This window comes from Astyanax mexicanus, chromosome 4 (genome assembly GCF_023375975.1).
Source record: "Astyanax mexicanus isolate ESR-SI-001 chromosome 4, AstMex3_surface, whole genome shotgun sequence".
Lineage (NCBI taxonomy): Eukaryota > Metazoa > Chordata > Actinopteri > Characiformes > Acestrorhamphidae > Astyanax > Astyanax mexicanus.
In genome coordinates, this window is record NC_064411.1 from 17,622,267 (window position 1) to 17,645,061 (window position 22,795).

The following is a 22,795-nucleotide window of genomic DNA, read 5'->3' on the forward strand; positions in this document are numbered from 1 at the left end:
TTCGCTGGCCAAATGTGGGCTGCCTGAAAAGGGCCCACGCCGTGGGGCCGACGCTATACTGGTGAGCAAATCTCCATTGGCCCAATGTGGGCTGCCTGAAATGGGCCGACGCCATGGTGCTGGTGCCGTCCCGATGAGCAAATCTCCGTTGGCCCTAAGTGGGCTGCCCATATGGGGGCGATACTGCACCGACGTGCAAATCCCCAATGGTCCGATTTGGGCTGCCCATATGGGGCCGATGGCGTGGGGCCGATACCGCACCGATGTGCAAATCCCCAATGGCCCGATGTGGGCTGCCCATACGGGGCCGATGTGTTGGCCCACATTGGGCCCTCATTGGCCCAGTGTGGGCATGTTTGCTGGGGTGCCTAGCCTAGCCTAGCCAAATCTAACCTAGCCTAGCCTAGCCTATCTGGCTACGTGCCTGTGTAATTACGTCATCACGCACAGACATAGCTCAGCTACGGAGACTGTGTTCAACTCTGGGGCGAGCTTACACCAGTAGAAAATGCCTGTCCATGTAAATAATACATATCGATATACCACAAAAATGATGTCCCCATTATTGAAACATTTCTTATCACGATAAATACAGATATCAAATTATTGTCCAGGCCTAGAATAGAACAAGTCTTTCTTCATTCCACAGCTTTAATATCAAACCCAGTCACTTCCATCTGATCTATATAAATGCAGCACATCAGGATTTCCTCATTTCTAATACTAATGTAAACACAGACAGCGTGTGGTAAAATCCGAGACGGATCCTCACAATGGATCTGGTCCAAAGATCACTTTCACTACAGACTAATCCGATCCAGATTTTGAGCAAATCGTCACTTTTATGTTAAAAAATATGGACCATATTTTTTAACATAAATATGCAACCACCTAGCAACAGCATAATATCACTACAGCAACCACCTAATACTGTTACTGTTACTGTTTGTTAAGCGTTTCTCTGTGTTTAAATACAGCACAGGGTTCTGACTCTGGTCCAGGAGAAACTCTGTTCTCAATATTTTAAAACTGTAAAATATGCAGATCACAGCTCCAGGATTAGAGCTGAAACCATTACAATACAAAACTACTTTACATATTAAACCCATCACTTAATTTACTCACTTTAGGACAGGAGGTCCTCCTCCACTGCTGGAGTTCTGAAGATCCATCATTTACTCTTCTTCATTCACACACAGCTGAACACTGCCGACACCGACCCCTGAGAACAGATCAGCCGTTACAATAAAACCTTTATTCTTACAATAATGACATTATCATCAGAACAGCATTAAACAAAACCTGATAAACTAACAAAACAAACCAAACAGAGAACGATACATAACAGTGTGATTTACCCTCATTACACATTATTCTACAGATTACAGAAACATTTACTGTTATTATAATGATTATAATTTAATTATTATTAGTAATATTACTGCATTACACAACATTATAAATATATACACTGTTCTATTATTATTAATATTATTATTATGTTACTGAATCAGAATAGAGAGATTATTTAAGTATAATATAAAACAGCAGGATTAAAAACACTAAAGGCCTCGGCATACTTCATGCGGAGACAACGTTCGCGTGGCTCTAGCGAACAATGTGACGTAATTGCGGAGAACAGGCGCGGACGTCGCACAGGGGCTTCGTTCGCTGTGTCGTGCACATGGAAGCTGGGCGAACTCCACGGCCGAAGACACAACGCGACAAAGGCTGTGATTGGTCGTTAAAAAAGAGGCGTGCCAAGAAAACAAACATGGACGATTTTGAAGAAATCTTCTAGGGTATGTTTATACACCTCGAGTATTTCACACGTTGCCATACCGGAGCTTGTTTAGACAGAGCGCGATGGTTTTCCAGTAGTCAGGAAACTAAGCGTTACTAACGTAACAGCACCACCTGCAGTTGTGGAGCATGCGAGACAGGCAAAGCGAAGCCACAGAAAGTATGCCAGCTCGAAAGCTCGCGAAAGCGTGCTTGACTTCGTGCAAAGCTCACGAAATTCGTTTCGCTGGAAGTATGCCGAGGCCTTAACACTCCACGTGATCTTGAGCTCCGTTGCTCCCCCTGCTGGTTGAACAGCGCTACTGCATATAAACACGCCTTTATAGCAGTTCCGTGTTTTTATCTCCCCAACAGATCAAAGTCCACATTAAGCAGTAATGCGCTTTAAACAGCATAAACTACACTGTGATCAATAAATATCAATCTATATCTGCGCATTTCTCTTCAGTTTACAGCATTATTGATCTGTTACAGCTGATTGTTCTCCAGCCGGTCTGATCTAGACCAGGTCCAGGCCTGATCCAGGCCCGGTTCAGATCTCCATGCTGATCCTGGTTCTTCCAGTGGAATCGGACACTGAGCTGAGCTTAAAGAACCGGTTCTGGATCTGAGGAACCTTTAGAACCGGTTCTGACTTTAAGCTACACGGTTCTGTTCTACATTCTCTTCAGTTCTGAACTTACCGAGTGAATCCGGACTTCTATCCTCTTCTAATGGAGGAGACTGAACTTACTTTCACTCTCTCCTTCGCTGCGTCACATCTCTCTCCCTCTAAGCCCCGCCCCCCTGCTCTCTCTCAGCGAATAGACGCTGGGTGGGCGGAGCTACTGTTCGTTTTTGGCTATTGTCAGCCAATCATATCACAGGGCCGAATGGAATGTTTGACTTTATACACATTTTATAACGTTTTCATTAGTTTTTCATGATGATTCTGTTTTCCATAACTGCATTAAACAGCTTGAGCTCACTGTCATTATTTATTGAAGGGTTAAGTTGCAAAAGAGAACAATATTTCTGTCTGTGAGAGGGCACAGCGTAGAAACTCCTCCCACTTCAGCTATCAGCGCAGACTGGTTAACAGTAACTGCATGAATAATATATAAAATTAGGTTATATAAAAATATACAATATTTATAAAAGTATAAAACAGGAATCAAAACACATTTCACATTATATTATTTTCTAATATTCAACAATCTTGTTCAGGTTCAATACATATTAATTGGCACAAATATATAAATATATAAAAATAAAACTATTTTCTCAAAATGTAGATAAAACAAATTTCCCAGTGGCTATATCACAATAAAAAGTTCATAATAGCTCATGGTGTACCATATTTAATACAACCGACCATGCGGTTAGAGCTTCAGCCTTTTTACATAACATTTACCACACAAAGAGGTGACATTTTAAGTGAAACGCTACATTCCAAAACTTATAATACACAGAATATAACATACCTGATTGCAAAAGAGAACAATATTTCATGTCAGTGAGAGGGCACAGCGTAGAAACTCCTGAGATAATATTTAAAAAAGCAAAATCTCACATTTTCAGTAGCTAGACCATGTAAACAGAGCGTTAGCTAGCTAGCTGAGACTAGCAAAGTGAATAGCTTTAACCCCCCCTCGATATAAAGATTTCTGGTTACATTGTAATCTCTCTCTCTTTCTCTCTCTTTCTTTTCCTCCTTTTCATGCTGTCCTCCATTATGTTCTCCTGCTTCTTATTGTTGTAATCAATCTTCCAAGGACATAAAATCCAAGGCAACCCTCCTGGCACCTCCCGGCTTACGTGGAGGATGCTGAAATTCTCTGTCGGGTTTGTCAGTGGGGGTGTGGCGGCGCTTTCCCCGGTGACTAGAAGATACTTCTGTGTCTGAAGAAAATTACATTTATATTTATCTGGAGAAAACTGATTAACAGTTTCTAATGATCTGTATGAAATGGATATAAGCTTACTAAATGTACAAAATATTTGGATTTTTTAAATCTAAAAAGCAGCTGAGAAACAGCTGGGCCTTCCCACATCCCAGAATTCATCAGGGATCCAGGAGGTGGTGTAAAAGGAGAAGACCTGCCACGCCACCTATGGACCTTGCTGAACCGTCTGTGCACTGGGGTCGGCCGCTTCAAGTCTTCCTTAAAAGAAGTGGGGCTTGACGGATAGCGCAGCATGTGAGTGTGGTGAACCTATATAGACTGCTGAACATATATTTATGGGCAGCCCACTATTTAGCCCACACTCAGTATCTGACCTAGTTGACTTGGACCCAGAGACAAGGGTGTGGCTGCATGACACTGAGTTGGCCATCTGATGGTGTACAAAAGAAGAAGCAGCTCATCTCACAAGAGAATGAAGATTCGTTTGTCATTATGTTTGACGAGAGCCTGAACAGAACCACTGAAGTCCCCACGTTCGGTCCTGTTTCTTTGGCTCGCAGTTCATTGGCCATTCGACAGTAGATGACTTGTTGGAATGTTTCAACATAGGCCATATGCCATTTAACTTATAACAATTAATCAAAATTAAACACATTGTTGATACCTGATATATTTATAATACTTGTATTGGTCTCTTATCTTTGGCATGGACCCATTGTTCCTAGCCTAAAATAAGAATATTTATTGCCAAGCTATTTTTTATACAAGAAATATATTAAAACAGCAACACATCTAAAATAACATGAGAATAAGGAAAAAGATGACATAACTTATCATAACTTTGCATAAAGTGTTACGCATGTTGCGCATTTTTATATTCTGTTTTTATTTTTCTTATTGGAGTGTACAAAAGAACATGGTCTCCTTGTCGATGGATGGACCGAGTGTAAATTGGAAGTTTGTTGAGCTCATACAACAAAAAGAATATGGTGAGCAATTTGCTGTGGCTCAGTAGCTCAATGTGAAATTGTAGGAAGCTGTGTCCTCCATATGCTCTGAGAACTCTTTCAAGAGTGGTTTCCTGATGTAGCAGATTGAGAAAGTGCTCAAAGCCCTACACTCTTTCTTCAACTGTTCACCAGCAAGAAGAGAGAACTTCAGTTCCCTTTACCTTTCTGTGGCCACCGGAGGCTTAAACAAATTGCCGGCCATTAAAAGAGCAGTTGAAGTTTGACCCTCTAATGTAAAGTATGTGGAACTGATCAAAACAAAGAAGCTTCCCAACCCAGGGTCATCATCATATGACACGATTACTGTGCCCCGAATGGATAACACAACAAAGCCTCAAGGAGCACATGGGGAGGTAAACAAAACAAGAGAACTGAGGACAACAAACACAGGAGAACACATTACTATTGATTAAACACAAGGATCTTTTATTCTCTTAAAGGATAGCTAGAGCCCAGGTCATAGGTCATAGCCTATATTTTGCTACTAAATGTTTTATATAGATAAAAAAATAATAAGAAAGCTAATAAGTATTGAAACTCCAACAAACTGATAAAGTCACCCACACTAAAGAGACGAGCAAAACAGAAAAGAGAGAGCAGTTATTAATACTAACTAGTGAAATTAATAAGAAGACTGCCGAGCTGCGACACATGGGAGACATATAAAAACACAGTCAAACAACTGTATGTTTTATAGATTATCTCTGGCAGAAGTATGGTGCTGAACGGTACGGAACAAGCTGAAACTTCAAACTTACATATTTTTGTTTTTTGTAGGTAAAAAGGCTGTAAAGGCTGTTTTGTCGAGTTTTCTTAACAGAGCACTTTTATGTTTATTTGATAGTTCTTTGAAATTATTTCTGCTAATAGAAAGTCAGTAATGTTCTGTTAGGTGGACTGAATTTCTTATTTTAATTCAGTTAAACTTTTTTTGTATACTGTCACCTGGTGTGTCATTTTTTTGCCACAGCAGTAGTATTATTTCTTCTTGTCAGAGGTATTAAAAAGGTCTTAAAAGTCATTAAATTTGAGCTTTAAAAATGTGCAGATACCCTGCCGGGGATGAACGTGATTACCGGCCTGGGAAGAGGCTCTTATAACAGGGGAGATGAACTCCGGACAGACCGGCTGGAGGCAGCGTTAGCTCCTTTTATAAACAGTTTTTCTTTTGAATTTAATAAACTTTTCTCTCTTAAAATGACTCATTTTGCTTGTTGTCTTTTTATTGTCACTATGCTTATTGTAGTATCAAACTAGTGGGTAAGGGAAAATTTCACACTTTTATTTAAAAAAATATATAAAGCATGTTATGTTTTTGTTTTATGCCACCAAAAAATATCAAAATAGATTAACTGACTTTGTATAACTGTACTATTGGGTGAAACGTAGCTTAGTTTGATGATTTAGCTTTGATGAATTATACAAACTATTTATTATATTATGGTTACATTATTCATGCATTTCTACAAAGAATCTAAACAGTGAGGGAAAGTGTGTAAAAAAGGAAAAGATTATTATTTAATTTAACAAAGTTTTATTTTTATATAATGGAAAGTTATCTCACCCCTGCAGTACATACCATTAAAGCCTCTGTTCCAGCAGTTATACATGTTGCTGTTTCGCTGTATAAACTAGGCTCGTGTGCCGAGTATCGCGTTACCGCCAACCAGTTTGGCATTCATAAAAGCACAGTAAGAAACGTGTATCTATTTTTGTAAAGGTATGGTACAGTCTCCTATCAAACAATTAATAAAAGTCCCAAATGAACACAAAGCCCTGGAGCTGGTAAGCAGATTTGAGGCAACTTCCCGTCTACCTCAGATTATGGGAGTGATGGATGGAACACGTTCCTGTTCTGCCCCCTCAGATGACTACAAATATTTAGTGAACAGAAAAGGTTGTTCCTCTTCTGTGCTGCAGGAAGTTGTTGATGAGAGAGGACTGTAAGTGAGTTTCAGAGCATATTTTTTCACATTCCACATTTGCATTTTTATTTTATACAGTACTGTGCAAAAGTTTTATTCCATCAGCAGCTCACCTGATTTACTGTTAAACCCTGAATTACTCAATGTAATAATTGTAATTAATGAATTACATAATTTAATAAGTAAATTAAACATGAGTGTGATTAATGTCACCTTAAAGACAAAGTAAAAAGGAAAATAAAGTGTGGAAAGTGCAGTAAAACAAACTGTGTATAATTAATTACACAACATTTACTGAATGTGGCTTCACAGCATATTACACTTTTTATATTTGATTCTTTTCTTTCAAACACTCTTCATGCAGCTGCAAAGAAAGAAATATTAGCTAACATCAACTCAGCCTGACCGTTTAATTATAATTTAAAGACACATAACAGAAAACCTGCAATAACTAAACCAACACTAAAATATTACACTTAAAGTACTTAAACAATGTAGATTTTTCATATTTGTTCAAATTCATTCTTTCATGCCAATCAAGTAGAAATGTTGAAACCTAGTCAGACACACAGGAAAGTACAAAACCACATCCCTAGAAACTAAGCTAAATCAGATCTTAACATTATGCAGCTGAACCAGACTCAATTTTTTTTTTCAAAAAAACATTTTATAGCCATTACCATGTTATAGTTCTATAAAACAAGGTAGTTAATATGTAGCTTGAACTTGATAGGCTTCATTCAGTGGGACTGTCTAGCTTGCTAAGCTACCTCAAAACCATTTCTAACCCTTTTATATGCAGAATAATTAAAGTATACTTTTTCTGCTTATACTACATACTACATTTTAGCTATTTAATCTGTATTCCGGTATACGTTGATGAAATATATACTTTATTTGGCTGTGCTAATTTTGTACTAGTGATGTACTTAATAAAATATATACTTAGTATTACTTTGTAAAACATTTTCGCTTTTAATAAGTGTGTCCGGGGGGCATATAATAAAACTACTTCAGTCAAATTTTGTGTTGCTCATTTTGTGTGTTAAAACTCTTTTACTTTGAAAGTTTATTTTAGTTGTGTTTATTTTATTTTAGGTAAAAGAACTTTAACAGCTGATGTTTGTAATAAGATATCTAGCTTTTCATTGTTCAGTTTATGTTCTCTCCTCAAAATGAATGTGATATCAAATCCACTCTTAAATCACACTTTTAATATGGTTTTAATGTTCAGCTGTACAAAAAATATACTTAAATTATATTAAGTAGTGGCGGAAATAACATAAGTAGTATACTCAGTATAAATTTAGTGCGCATTTATATATTTTAAATTATAAACACGTAGAAATCAAGTACAAATTAGTGGTTCCAAAATAACACAGCTTAAGTACAGACCTATTTTAGCATAATTCATGTAAACTTTTTCACAAGAGAAGAGTTGTTCTGTTAGCAAATTATGTAGCCACTATACTCAAGCTTTTAGAAAGCCAGTCAATCCTACAGACAAAAATATAATATGTCCTACATAATCTAAACAGGATGGGATTTACCCTAAAAGGGTAGTTAGGTTAGCATGATTAGCCAGCTTTTTTTTTTTTTTTTGTCAATTTTCTGCCTAAATCTTGAGGATATCTATTCAAGCATTACATAAAAAGGTGTCATATTTGATAGGAAACATTACTGAAAATCTGAATTTTAATAAAAATAATATAAAACATATTTAATTAAATCTGCAACTATAGATAAAAAATATAGTGAATAAAACAATTTACTGAATACAAATTTTAATCACGCTCTTCTGAGCTTCATTTTAAAATCAGTATTTTTGTGAATATAAATAAAAACATTTAATGTCCCCCAAAACTTTTTATAGACATTTTATGTCTATTTTCAAACCTTTTTTAAACAAATGATTAAGTGGAGTAGAGAGTGGACAAGCAGCCTCTCCAAGTGTCCTGATGAACCGAGTCGCTGCGCTTTCCTCCGAGCGTTAGCGCTGTGATGCTACTCCGCAATGCTGCTTCAGGAGGAGGCGTGTGCTCGTGTTCTTCACCCTCCTGGTGTTGGAGCATCACTAGTGATAGGGGGAGGAGTCTTAATGAGTGGGTTAGGTAATTGGTTATGTAAATTGGGAAGAAAATAGAAAAAAAAAAACTTAATTTAAACTTCAGAGAAAGCCTCTCCACCCACACTGCAGTAGGATGTCCAGGTAACAGCCGACACTGATTTAAATCCTTTAAAGAGAACAGCATCTAATTTTATACATATTAGAGTTTGAGATGCTGCAACATCAATATGCTATGTAAGTAATTATCTTAGAGTATTACATCAAATAGAGAAATGCAATACACAATACTGAATTAAAACCAAAATAATATCATAATGTCGTGTCTCCGGCAAATATTTTAAAGGCAAGAGTGTAAGAGACTAAGAGACGGATTAAAAACAGATTAAAGTACGAAAAAAATTCACTCACTGCCCCCTTAATCCAACACAAAATTTTCTACGGACCCCCGGCCCCGAAAAAACATTTCCCACCCCTTTTCACGGCCGGGTCAGGCTCAAGAAAATGGTCTGTAAAAGGCGTCTGTTTTTTTTTTTTAATTCACACTGTTCTTATTTCTCATTAAATATCTACTAGAGACAGATTATATCTGTACAGTATCATTTATTCCACTTCAGTCCTGAATATTTGGAGTGCATTATATCTCCTTATGTTGTGCTGCGTGCTCGGACTGCACTGCGTGCTCTGACCAATGAGACGTTCCTTCACCCCGGAATTTCTGCTGCCCCACACCACGGCTTCTCCACTGCATACGCAGACCAGGAGCGCCGCTACTGCACAAGCCGGCCCAGTGAATTTCGATTTGCCTAAAAACAACAAAAAAGTTTGTTTAGAAAGTATTTTATATTGTTAAACACTGTTAATTACATTAGAGTAGAGGAAAGTCATTGTAAATTATGTTACTGTTCTTGGTCTATTTGGGTTTAATGATTGTGCAGTGCATAGCCCTATTATTGATTTTGTGTTTTTGCACTTGGGCTATAAGCTCAATATAAAATAGTTTGTTTGTTTAGAAATTATTTTATATTTTTAAACCATGTTAAATTATATTAGATTAGAGGACATTCATTCAGACATCATTCTTGTAGGCTAGGCTTTTTCTAACTTATTTAGCCCCTACTGTTGCCACATTACCCCTTACATTTTATTATATAAAGAGCCTGCAAGTTTTTTTTTATCATGTATAACATTACTTTTAATGTCAGACAGAAGCAGCTTCATTATGGTAATACATGACAGACACTATTTAAGATAAGTTTGCTAGCAGGAATAATCTTGTTTTTTTACACCATCAAGAAACAATACTTACTGCATTTAGATAGTTCCTCAAGCTTGATGTGCCGCCATGATATGCTAGTTAAATATCACATATTTGGCACACTGACTTTGTCTTGTCTACACTCAATTTGAAATGCTTTCAAACAGCTGAGCTTCTCTGCATTTTGCCTCTCTTATACCCCCATTAACCTGAACGGAAGTGTGATGTTAGAGTGAGGTGGAGCTCTGGAAAGGGGAAAAAAACAAATATCCGAATAACAAAATTAAAAACCGAATACCTACTCAACGAGCGAATATCCCAATACATGAATATTTGGGTCCAGCCCTACTTCAAACTACCCCAACAAATAACACTTACTAATTACTATGGAAAGGTCAGTGCCATTGTTAGAGCACCAACTGTGACATTAGTTCCAGTAGACACTTTTTTAAAATCTAAATTTCATTTAGCAAAACACACAAAAAAATCATCAGACTCCTCTTCACCTTTCTTCATTTATTTAGCTTTATTAATATGAACCTAATTTACAATAAAATAAAACAGTAATTAACAATAAGTACAGAATAAGTGATAACAGTAGTGAATAAAGAGAACAGTAATTAAAATAAAGGTTCTGGAAAAAAATTACAAAATCATCTATATAAAATATTTACATACTTATATTTATACACACATTCTCCCTCCCACACACACACACACACACACACACACACACACACACAGTGATACACATACACACATCGAATCTCTGTTACACACAGGGTTATTCTATCTTACACAGACGCACTGAGGAGCCAAAATCAACCCCAATCCCTGCATAGAGGGGCTGAGTGAAGGTGGTGTAGAATGTGTGTAAATGTGTGAGAGTGTGTAAGTGTGTGAGAGTGTGTGAGGGTGTGTGTGAGGGTGAGTGTGTGTGTGAGGGTGAGTGTGTATCAGAGGAGACTCTGTAGAAGGACAGAGTGCCGGAGGGACAGTCCACATACACTCCTACTCTCCTACAGCCGGAGGGAGGAGTGGAGAGAACAGTTCTGTTATTATTGTGACGAACAGAGTAACTGTTATCAGAGCAGATCAGACTCCAGGAGTTTATATTCCGTCCAAACCAACAGTCTGATCCTTTCCTGCTGATGGTTTTATAACTCAGAGCTACTTCAGCTTCTCCTCCTCCTCCGCTCCACTCAGCCTCCCAGTAACAGCGTCCAGTAACACCAGTAACTCTCTCTCTACTCAGAACCTGCGGATACACATCAAATCTCTCTGGATGATCAGGATACGACTGCAGCTCCTCTCTACACTCCACCCTCCTGTTCTCCTCACTCAGAGAGAGATTACACTGCGCTGTGTTCAGATCCAGAGTGAAATCACAGAACCCTGAACACAAGAACACACACAGAGTGTATTTAGTGTGTAGTGATATATTTAGTGTGTGTAGTGATATATTTAGTGTGTGTAGTGATATATTTAGTGTGTAGTGTTGTTATATTTAGTGTGTGTAGTGATATATGTAGTGTGTAGTGTTGTTACATTTAGTGTGTGTAGTGTTATATTTAGTGTGTGTAGTGTTATATTTAGTGTGTAGTGTTGTTATATTTAGTGTTATATTTAGTGTGTGTAGTGATATATGTAGTGTGTAGTGTTGTTACATTTAGTGTGTGTAGTGTTATATTTAGTGTGTGTAGTGTTATATTTAGTGTTTAGTGTTATATTTAGTGTTATATTTAGTGTGTTGTTATATTTAGTGTTATATTTAGTGTGTAGTGTTATATTTAGTGTGTAGTGTTATATTCAGTGTGTGTAGTGTTATATTTAGTGTGTGTGTAGTGTTATATTTAGTGTGTGTAGTGATATATTTAGTGTGTAGTGTTGTTATATTTAGTGTTATATTTAGTGTGTGTAGTGATATATGTAGTGTGTAGTGTTATATTTAGTGTTTAGTGTTATATTTAGTGTTTAGTGTTATATTTAGTGTTATATTTAGTGTGTGTTGTTATATTTAGTGTTATATTTAGTGTGTAGTGTTATATTTAGTGTTATATTTAGTGTGTAGTGTTATATTTAGTGTGTAGTGTTATATTTAGTGTGTAGTGTTATATTTAGTGTGTAGTGTTGTTATATTTAGGGCCCGAGCACCGTAGGCGCAGGCGAAGCCTGCACCGGAGGTGCAAAGCCCTATTGTTTTTGGAAGGATTATTAGGGCCCGAGCACCGAAGGCGCAGGCGAAGCCTGCACCGGAGGTGCAAAGCCCTATTGTTTTTGGTCCGTTTATTATTATTAGGGCCCGAGCACCGAAGGCGCAGGCGAAGCCTGCACCGGAGGTGCAAAGCCCTATTGTTTTTGGAATGTTTATTATTATTATTATTATTATTATTATTTTTATTTTTAAACTTCGCGCCCATTTTTGAGACCTTTCTGATACTCGAAAACTCTTGCATTTTGGCACAGACGTCAAAGCCGGTGAAAAATTTTAAATTACATTGTTCACAGGTTTGGGCGTGGATCAGGAGCTCTATAGCGCCCCCAAACGTTGCCAGTGGCCGGGATAAAGTTTGTCCAATGTGCACCAACTTTGGTTCGCTCATTGACCTCATTATACCGATCAAGAATCACTTGGATTTATTTGACTCCGCCTAACAGGAAGTCGGCCATTTTGGCAGGAAGTCGCAAAATAAAAAGTTTCCCGTGGTGTTTTGGGTGGGTTACGATGTTCGAAAACTCATAAAATTTCACAGGCCTATTGGGCATAGGCTGTACTTTGATGTAAAATTGGAATTTTTCATATTCATAATTTATCAGCTCTCTAGCGCCACCTATTTTATATGACATTTATAGAAAGCTCTTAGCCTCTTCTAAATTAGCAGACCCAAAAATGCATTTAAATGATTTCGAGAAATGTAATCATTTTTCTAATGTGGTGCTAAATGACTCTACAGCGCCCCCTATTTGGTTTAGGCTAATAAATTAGCGGTAGCTGTCTCAAATTTTCCCCAATGTTCAAAATTTTTGGTAGAAACATAGATATTACGATGCCACACATAATACCCATTGGCATGTATTAGCTCCGCCCAACAGGAAGTCGGCCATTTTGAAAAATGTTAAATTTTTAAACATTTTTCACATACTCATTCGAACTCCTCCTAGAGTCTTTGTCAGATTACAACTAAATGGTCTGTGGATAGTCTCCAGACATACATGGTGCTAAATTGCGAAGGAATAGTCGATAGCTGAAACGATGACGTAATGGCGGGCAATTGATTTAATGGAGACACAACACTAAACCAAATAGAAACATTAGCATGGTCAGAATACAGCTGCTTGGAAATTCATGAAACTTGGCAAAAACATAAAAGACATCATTACACACATTTTCAGTGTTGATATGATTGACTCCGCCCAACAGGAAGTCGGCCATTTTGAAAAACGTGCATTTTACACACATTTTTTGCATACTTTGTCGAACTCCTCCTAGGGAATTTGTTGAATACTCTTGATATTTGTCAGCAATAAACTACTACCATCCGTGATGATAAATTGCGAAGGAATAGTCGATATCTTAAACGAGGACGAAATGGCGGACAGTTGAATTGCTGGAGATACCCCATTAAAATAGGAAGTAAATACATTCTGGTGTTGGTAGGTGTTTGAGGAGGTTAAACAGGTTGAAAACTCTCGAAACTTTACAGGCCTGCTTGATTTAAGCGGTCCTTTGATTAAAAATTGAAATTTCATATATACATATTTCATTGGCTCTATAGCGCCACCTAGGTTTCAATGCATATTTGACATTACGGAAATGCTCAAAAACTCTTGAAAATTGTCAGATTCCATAAGATCTAAAAACACTTTACAAATATTGTGATAATTTTTTCATGTGTAGCTAGCGGACTCTATAGCGCCCCCTAATTCATTCGTTTAATAAATTAGCTGTGGATGTGTCACAATTTGTCTAATCTTCTCAAATTTTGGTAGGAGCATAGATACTATGACTCTGCACATATCTGCAATTGGTTTGTATTAGCTCCGCCCAACAGGAAGTCGGCCATATTGGATTTTGTAATTTTTTTACACTTTTTTTCACAAACTCATTTAAACTGCTCCTAAAGTCTTTGTCAGATTACCTCTAAATTAGCTGAGAATGAACATCAGACAAAGTTGATGAAAATTGCCAAAGGAATAGTTGATCGCTAAAACGGTGATGTAATGGCGAGCAATTGATTGAATAGAGACGCAACACTAAACCAAAGTGAAACCATGACACAGTCAGAACACAGATGATTAAAAATTCATGAAACTTGGCAAAAACACAAGAGACATCATTAGACACGTTTTCAGTATTGGTAGGACTGACTCCGCCCAACAGGAAGTCGGCCATTTTGAAATATCTGAATTTTGCATACATTTTTTGCGTATGTTGTCAAACTACTCCTAGAAATTTTGTTGAATTCTCTTGGTATTTGGTAAATATAAACATTGAACATATCTGATGATAAATTGTGAAGAAATAGTCGATATCTTAAACGAGGAGGGAATGGCGGACGGTTGAATGTTTGAGATGCCACATCAAAACTGGAGGTTGACACATAGGTAATGCTAGGAGTTTTGAGGACATTATAAGAGAGAAAAGCTCACAAACTTTGACCGGCCTGCTTATCTGAGGCTGTTGTTTGATCTAGAATTAGAATTTCAAATATATGTGTTTTAACAGCTCTATAGCGCCACCTGTATTTTAAATGGGTATTTCACATTTTTGGCAGGATAGAAAACTCTTGAAAATTACCACACTTAATAAGACCTCAAAATTACTTTCACCGGTTTCTCGGTTTGGCCCGGTACGATTTGCGCTGTTGTGCGAGGGCCCTACGTCCCCCTGTGACAGGGGGACAACTCGTTATTTTTATTTTTAAACTTCGCGCCCATTTTTGAGGCCTTTCTGATAGTCGAAAACTCTTGAATTTTGGCACAGACGTCAAGGCCGGTGAAAAATTTAAAATTTCATGGTTCCTGGGCTTGGGCGTTGATCGGGAGCTCTATAGCGCCCCCAAACGTTGCCAGTGGCCGGGATAAAGTTTGTCCAATGTGCACCAACTTTGGTACGCTCATTGACCTCATTATACCGATCAAGAATCACTTGGATTTATTTGACTCGGCCTAACAGGAAGTCGGCCATTTTGGCAGGAAGTGGCAAAAAAAAAAGTTTCCCGTGGCATTTTGGGTGGGTTACAATGTTAGAAAACTCATAAAATTTCACAGGCCTATTGGGCATAAGCTGTACTTTGATGTAAAATTGGAATTTTTCATATTCATAATTTATCAGCTCTCTAGCGCCACCTATTTTATATGACATTTATAGAAAGCTCTTAGCCTCTTCTAAATTAGCAGACCGAATAATGCCTTTAAATGATTTCGAGAAATGTAATCATTTTTCTAATGTGGTGCTAAATGACTCTACAGCGCCCCCTATTTGGTTTAGGCTAATAAATTAGCGGTAGCTGCCTCAAATTTTCCCTAATGTTCAAAATTTTTGGTTGAAACATAGATATTACGATGCCACACATAATACCCATTGGCATGTATTAGCTCCGCCCAACAGGAAGTCGGCCATTTTGAAAAATGTTAATTTTTTACACATTTTTCACGAACTCGTTCGAACTTCTCCTAGAGTCTTTGTCAGATTACGACTAAATGGTCTGTGGATAGTCTCCAGACATACATGGTGCTAAATTGCGAAGGAATAGTCGATAGCTGAAACGATGACGTAATAGCGGGCAATTGATTTAATGGAGACACAACACTAAACCAAATAGAAACATTAGCATGGTCAGAACACAGCTGCTTGGAAATTCATGAAACTTGGCAAAAAAATAAAAGACATCATTACACACGTTTTCAGTGTTGATATTATTGACTCCGCCCAACAGGAAGTCGGCCATTTTGAAATTTGTGGAATTTTTTCACATTTTTCACGAACTCATTCAAACTCCTCCTAGAGTCTTTGTCATATTACCTCTAAATTTGGTGTGGATAGGCTCCAGACATACATGGTGATAAATTGCGAAGGAATAGTCGATAGCTGAAACGATGACGTAATGGCGGACAATTAATTTAATGGAGACGCAACACTAGACCAAAGTGAAACCATGACACAGTCATAAAACAGATTATTGAAAAATCATGAAACATGGTAAAAACACAAGAAACATCATAAGACACGTTTTTAGTATTGGAATGATTGACTCCGCCCAACAGGAAGTCGGCCATTTTGAAATATGTGCATTTTACACACATTTTTTGCATACTTTGTCGAACTCCTCCTAGGGAATTTGTTGAATACTCTTGATATTTGTCAGTAATAAACTACTAACACACCTGATGATAAATTTCGAAGGAATAGTCGATATCTTAAACGAGGACGAAATGGCGGACAGTTGAATTGCTTGAGATGCCCCGTTAAAACAGGAAGTGAATACATTCTGGTGTTTGAGGAGGTTAAAAAGGTTAAAAACTCTCAAAAATGTACAGGCCTGCTTGATTTAAGCAGTACTTTGATCTGAAATTAAAATTTCATATATACGTATTTCATTGGCTCTATAGCGCCACCTAGGTTTCAATGCATATTTGACATTACGGGAATGCTCTAAACCTCTTGAAAATTGACAGATTGCATAAGACCTAAAAACACTTTACAAATATTTTGACAATTTTTTCATGTATAGCTAGCGGACTCTACAGCGCCCCCTAATTGGTTCATTTAATAAATTAGCTGTGGATGTGTCAAAATGTGTCTAATCTTCTCAAATTTTGGTAGGAGTGTAGATAGTATGACCCTGCACATATTTGCAATTGGCTTGTATTAGCTCCGCCCAACAGGAAGTCGGCCATATTGGAATTTGTAATATTTTTACACATTTTTCACAAACTCATTTAAACTGCTCCTAAAGTCTTTGTCAGATTACCTCTTATTTCGCTGTAAATGAACAACAGACATATTTGATGATAACTGCCAAAGGATTAGTTGATCGGTAAAACGGTGACCCAATGGCGAGCAATTGATTCACTAGAGACGCAACACTAAACCAAAGTGAAACCATGACACGGTCAGAAAACAGATTTTTGAAAATTCATGAAACTTGGCAAAAACACAAAAGACATCATTACACACATTTTCAGCATTGGTAGGACTGACTCCGCCCAACAGGAAGTCGGCCATTTTGAAATATCTGCATTTTACACACATTTTTTGTGTACATTGTCAAACTACTCCTAGCAAATTTGTTGAATTCTCTTGGTATTTGGGAAAAATAAACATTGAACATATCTGATGATAAATTGTGAAGGAATAGTCGATATCTCAAACGAGGACGAAATGGCAGATGGTTGAATTTGTGAGATGCCACTTCAAAACAGGAGGTCAAAACCTAGGTAATGCCAGGTGTTTTGAGGAGGTTATAACGGAGAAAAACTAACAAAATTTGACCGGCCTGCTTATCTAAGGCTGTTCTTTGATGTAGAATTAGAATTTCAAATACATGTATTTTAACAGCGCTAAAGCGCCACCTGTATTTTAAATGGATATTTCACGTGTTTAACAGGATAGAAAACTCTTGAAAATTGGCACACTCAATAAGACCTTAAAATTACTTTTACCGGTTTCTCGGTTTGGCCCGGTACGATTTGCGCTGTTGTGCGAGGGCCCTACGTCCCCCTGTGACAGGGGGACAACTCGTTATTATTATTAGGGCCCGAGCACCGAAGGCGCAGGCGAAGCCTGCACCGGAGGTGCAAAGCCCTATTGTTTTTGGTCCGTTTATTAGGGCCCGAGCACCGAAGGCGCAGGCGAAGCCTGCACCGGAGGTGCAAAGCCCTATTGTTTTTGGTCCGTTTATTATTAGGGCCCGAGCACCGAAGGCGCAGGCGAAGCCTGCACCGGAGGTGCAAAGCCCTATTGTTTTTGGTCCGTTTATTATTATTATTATTATTATTATTATTTTTATTTTTAAACTTCGCGCCCATTTTTGAGGCCTTTCTGATACTCGAAAACTCTTGAATTTTGGCACAGACATCAAAGCCGGTGAAAAATTTGAAATTTCACAGTTCCTGGGCTTGGGCGTTGATCAGCAGCTCTATAGCGCCCCCAAACGTTGCTAGTGGCCGGGATAAAGTTTGTCCAATGTGCACCAACTTTGGTACGCTCATTGACCTCATTATACCGATCAAGAATCACTTGGATTTATTTGACTCCGCCTAACAGGAAGTCGGCCATTTTGGCAGGAAGTCGCAAAATAAAAAGTTTCCCGTGGTGTTTTGGGTGGGTTACGATGTTCGAAAACTCATAAAATTTCACAGGCATTTTGGGCATAGGCTGTACTTTGATGTAAAATTGGAATTTTTCATATTCATAATTTATCAGCTCTCTAGCGCCACCTATTTTATATGACATTTATAGAAAGCTCTTAGCCTCTTCTAAATAAGCAGACCCAATAATGCCTTTAAATGATTTCGAGAAATGTAATCGTTTTTCTAATGTGGAGCTAAATGACTCTACAGCGCCCCCTATTTGGTTTAGGCTAATAAATTAGCGGTAGCTGTCTCAAATTTTCCCCAATGTTCAAGATTTTTGGTAGAAAAATAGATATTATGATGCCACACATAATACCCATTGGCATGTATTAGCTCCGCCCAACAGGAAGTCGGCCATTTTGAAAAATGTTAAATTTTTACACATTTTTCACGAACTCATTCGAACTCCTCCTAGAGTCTTTGTCAGATTACAACTAAATTGTCTGTGGATAGTCTCCAGACATACCTGGTGCTAAATTGCGAAGGAATAGTCGATAGCTGAAACGATGACGTAATGGCGGGCAATTGATTTAATGGAGACACAACACTAAACCAAATAGAAACATTAGCATGGTCAGAATACAGCTGCTTGGAAATTCATGAAACTTGGCAAAAATATAAAAGACATCATTACACACATTTTCAGTGTTGATATGATTGACTCCGCCCAACAGGAAGTCGGCCATTTTGAAAAACGTGCATTTTACACACATTTTTTGCATACTTTGTCGAACTCCTCCTAGGGAATTTGTTGAATACTCTTCATATTTGTCAGCAATAAACTACTACCATCCTTGATGATAAATTGCGAAGGAATAGTCGATATCTTAAACGAGGACGAAATGGCGGACAGTTGAATTGCTTGAGATACCCCATTAAAATAGGAAGTAAATACATTCTGGTGTTAGTAGGTGTTCGAGGAGGTTAAACAGGTTGAACACTCACAAAACTTTTCAGGCCTGCTTGATTTAAGCAGTACTTTGATTAAAAATTGAAATTTCATATATACATATTTCATTGGCTCTATAGCGCCACCTAGGTTTCAATGCATATTTGACATTACGGAAATGCTCAAAAACTCTTGAAAATTGTCAGATTCCATAAGATCTAAAAAACACTTTACAAATATTGTGATAATTTTTTCATGTGTAGCTAGCGGACTCTACAGCGCCCCCTAATTCGTACGGTTAATAAATTAGCTTTGGATGTGTCAAAATTTGTCTAATCTTCTCAAATTTTGGTAGGAGCGTAGATACTATGACTTTGCACATATTTGCAATTGGTTTGTATTAGCTCCGCCCAACAGGAAGTCGGCCATTTTGAAATTTGTGTAATTTTTACACATTTTTCACAAACTCATTTAAACTGCTCCTAAAGTCTTTGTCAGATTACCTCTTATTTCACTGTAAATGAACAACAGACATATTTGATGATAACTGCCAAAGGATTAGTTCATCGGTAAAATGGTGACATAATTGCAAGCAATTGATTCACTAGAGACGCAACACTAAACCAAAGTGAAAACATGACACGGTCAGAAAACAGATTATTGAAAATTCATGAAACTTGGCAAAAACACAAGAAACATCATTAGACACATTTTCAGTATTGGTAGGACTGACTCCGCCCAACAGGAAGTCAGCCATTTTGAAATATCAGCATTTTACACACATTTTTTGCATATGTTGTCAAACTACTCCTAGGAAATTCGTTGAATTCTCTTGGTATTTGGTAAAAATAAACATTGAACATATGTGATGATAAATTGTGAAGGAATAGTCGATATCTGTAACAAGGACGAAATGGTGGACGGTTGAATTTTTTGAGATTCCACATCAAAACAGGAAGTTGACACCTAGGGAATGCTAGGTGTTTTGAGGAGGTTATAACTGAGAAAAGCTCACAAAATTTGATAGGCCTGCTTAACTGAGGCTGTTCTTTGATGTAGATTGAAAATGTCAAATATATACGTGTTTTTAGAGCTCTATAGCGCCACCTATACTTTAAATGAATATTTGATATGTTTAACTGTATAAAAAACTCATTACCACACACAATAATATCACAAAATTACTTTCACCGGTTTCTCGGTTTGGCTCGGAACGATTTGCGCTGTTGTGCGAGGGCCCTACGTCCCCCTGTGACAGGGGGACAACTCGTTATTATTATTATTATTATTATTATTATTATTATTCTGCCTCTTTGCGTCCATTTTTGAGGCATTTCCGATACTCGAAAACTCACGCATTTTGGCACAGTCCTCAAGCTCGGCGAAAATTTTAAAGTTCCATAGAGGCTGGACTTTGGCGTTGTTCAGGAGCTCTATAGCGCCCCCAAACGTCGGCAGTGGCCGGGATGAAGTTTGTCCAACGTGCACCAACTTTGGTACGCTCATTGACCTCCTCATAATCAACAAGAATCACTAGGTTTTATTTGACTCCGCCCAACAGGAAGTCGGCCATTTTGACAGGAAGTTGCAAAATAAAAAGTTTCCCGCTGGGTTTCGGAGTGGTTAGGATGTTTGAAAACTCCTAAAATTTTACAGAGCTATTTGGCTTAGGCCATACTTTGACCGTAAGTTGGAATTTCGTAAATTCGTCTTTCATCAGCTCTCTAGCGCCACCTATTTTATATCATATTTATGAAAAGCTCTCAGCCTCTTGATGATTGGCAGATTCAATAAGTCTTTGAAATGATTTAGGAATATTTTGTCGTTTTTCTCATGTGTAGCTAGAGGACTCTACAGCGCCCCCTATTCTGTTTAGGCCATTAAATTAGCTGTAGCTGTCTCAAAATTTCTCCAATATTCTCGATTTTTGGCAACAACATAGAAACTATCATCCCGCACATATTACCCTTTGGCTTGTACTAGCTCCGCCCAACAGGAAGTCGGCCATTTTGAAATTTGTGGAATTTTTACACATTTTTCACGAACTCATTCAAACTCCTCCTAGAGTCTTTGTCATATTACCTCTAAATTTGGTATGGATAGGCTCCAGACATACATGGTGATAAATTGCGAAGGAATAGTCGATAGCTGAAACGATGACGTAATGGCGGACAATTAATTTAATGGAGACGCAACACTAGACCAAAGTGAAACCATGACACAGTCATAAAACAGATTATTGAAAAATCACGAAACTTGGTAAAAACACAAGAGACATCATAAGACACGTTTTTAGTATTGGAATGATTGACTCCGCCCAACAGGAAGTCGGCCATTTTGAAATATGTGCATTTTACACACATTTTTTGCATACTTTGTCGAACTCCTCCTAGGGAATTTGTTGAATACTCTTGATATTTGTCAGTAATAAACTACTAACACACCTGATGATAAATTGCGAAGAAATAGTCGATATCTTAAACGAGGACGAAATGGCGGACAGTTGAACTGCTTGAGATGCCCCGTTAAAACAGGAAGTGAATACATTCTGGTGTTAGTAGGTGTTTGAGGAGGTTAAAAAGGTTAAAAACTCTCAAAAATTTACAGGCCTGCTTGATTTAAGCAGTACTTTGATCTGAAATTAAAATTTCATATATACGTATTTCATTGGCTCTATAGCGCCACCTAGGTTTCAATGCATATTTGACATTACGGGAATGCTCAAAACCTCTTGAAAATTGACAGATTGCATAAGACCTAAAAACACTTTACAAATATTTTGACAATTTTTTCATGTATAGCTAGTGGACTCTACAGCGCCCCCTAATTGGTTCGTTTAATAAATTAGCTGTGGATGTGTCAAAATTTGTCTAATCTTCTCAAATTTTGGTAGGATCGTAGATAGTATGACCCTGCACATATTTGCAATTGGCTTGTATTAGCTCCGCCCCACAGGAAGTCGGCCATATTGGAATTTGTAATATTTTTACACATTTTTCACAAACTCATTTAAACTGCTCCTAAAGTCTTTGTCAGATTACCTCTTATTTCGCTGTAAATGAACAACAGACATATTTGATGATAACTGCCAAAGGATTAGTTGATCGGTAAAACGGTGACCCAATGGCGAGCAATTGATTCACTGGAGACGCAACACTAAACCAATGTGAAACCATGACACGGTCAGAAAACAGATTATTGAAAATTCATGAAACTTGGCAAAAACACAAAAGACATCATTACACACATTTTCAGCATTGGTAGGACTGACTCCGCCCAACAGGAAGTCGGCCATTTTGAAATATCTGCATTTTACATACATTTTTTTGCGTATGTTGTCAAACTACTCCTAGCAAATTTTGTTGAATTCTCTTGATATTTGGTAAAAATAAACATTGAACATATCTGATGATAAATTGTGAAGGAATAGTCGATATCTCAAACGAGGACGAAATGGCAGATGGTTGAATTTGTGAGATGCCACATCAAAACAGGAGGTGAAAACCTAGGTAATGCTAAGTGTTTTGAGGAGGTTATAACGAAGAAAAACTCACAAAATTTGACTGGCCTGCTTATCTAAGGCTGTTGTTTGATGTAGAAT

General features: G+C 37.7%; 3 protein-coding genes and 1 pseudogene across 5 annotated transcripts in view; all 4 read right to left on the minus strand.

Annotated features, from left to right (window-relative positions):
• LOC125801155 (zinc finger protein 420-like) overlaps positions 1–22,795 on the minus strand; it is a 573,258-nt gene that overhangs the window by 259,594 nt on the left and 290,869 nt on the right. The window contains exon 1 of one of the 2 annotated variants that reach the window (XM_049477374.1): positions 1,126–1,213. The exons of the other annotated variant lie outside the window; for it this stretch is intronic. The gene's annotated coding sequence lies outside the window, so the exon portion shown is untranslated. Of the gene's footprint in view, positions 1–1,125; positions 1,214–22,795 lie in introns of those variants that run through there. 2 annotated transcript variants of the gene reach the window in all.
• The window catches only part of LOC125801156 (zinc finger protein 585A-like), a 520,678-nt gene that overhangs the window by 207,014 nt on the left and 290,869 nt on the right, over positions 1–22,795 (minus strand). The window contains exon 1 of one of the 2 annotated variants that reach the window (XM_049477378.1): positions 1,126–1,213. The exons of the other annotated variant lie outside the window; for it this stretch is intronic. The gene's annotated coding sequence lies outside the window, so the exon portion shown is untranslated. Of the gene's footprint in view, positions 1–1,125; positions 1,214–22,795 lie in introns of those variants that run through there. 2 annotated transcript variants of the gene reach the window in all.
• LOC125801258 (zinc finger protein 239-like) overlaps positions 1–22,795 on the minus strand; it is a 323,322-nt pseudogene that overhangs the window by 9,658 nt on the left and 290,869 nt on the right.
• The window catches only part of LOC111196146 (NACHT, LRR and PYD domains-containing protein 12-like), a 355,160-nt gene continuing 342,820 nt past the window's right edge, over positions 10,456–22,795 (minus strand). The window contains exon 7 of the mRNA XM_049477229.1: positions 10,456–11,342. Within this exon, the coding sequence (XP_049333186.1) occupies positions 10,732–11,342 (611 nt within the window). The 3' untranslated portion in view covers positions 10,456–10,731. The remainder of the gene's footprint in view (positions 11,343–22,795) is intronic.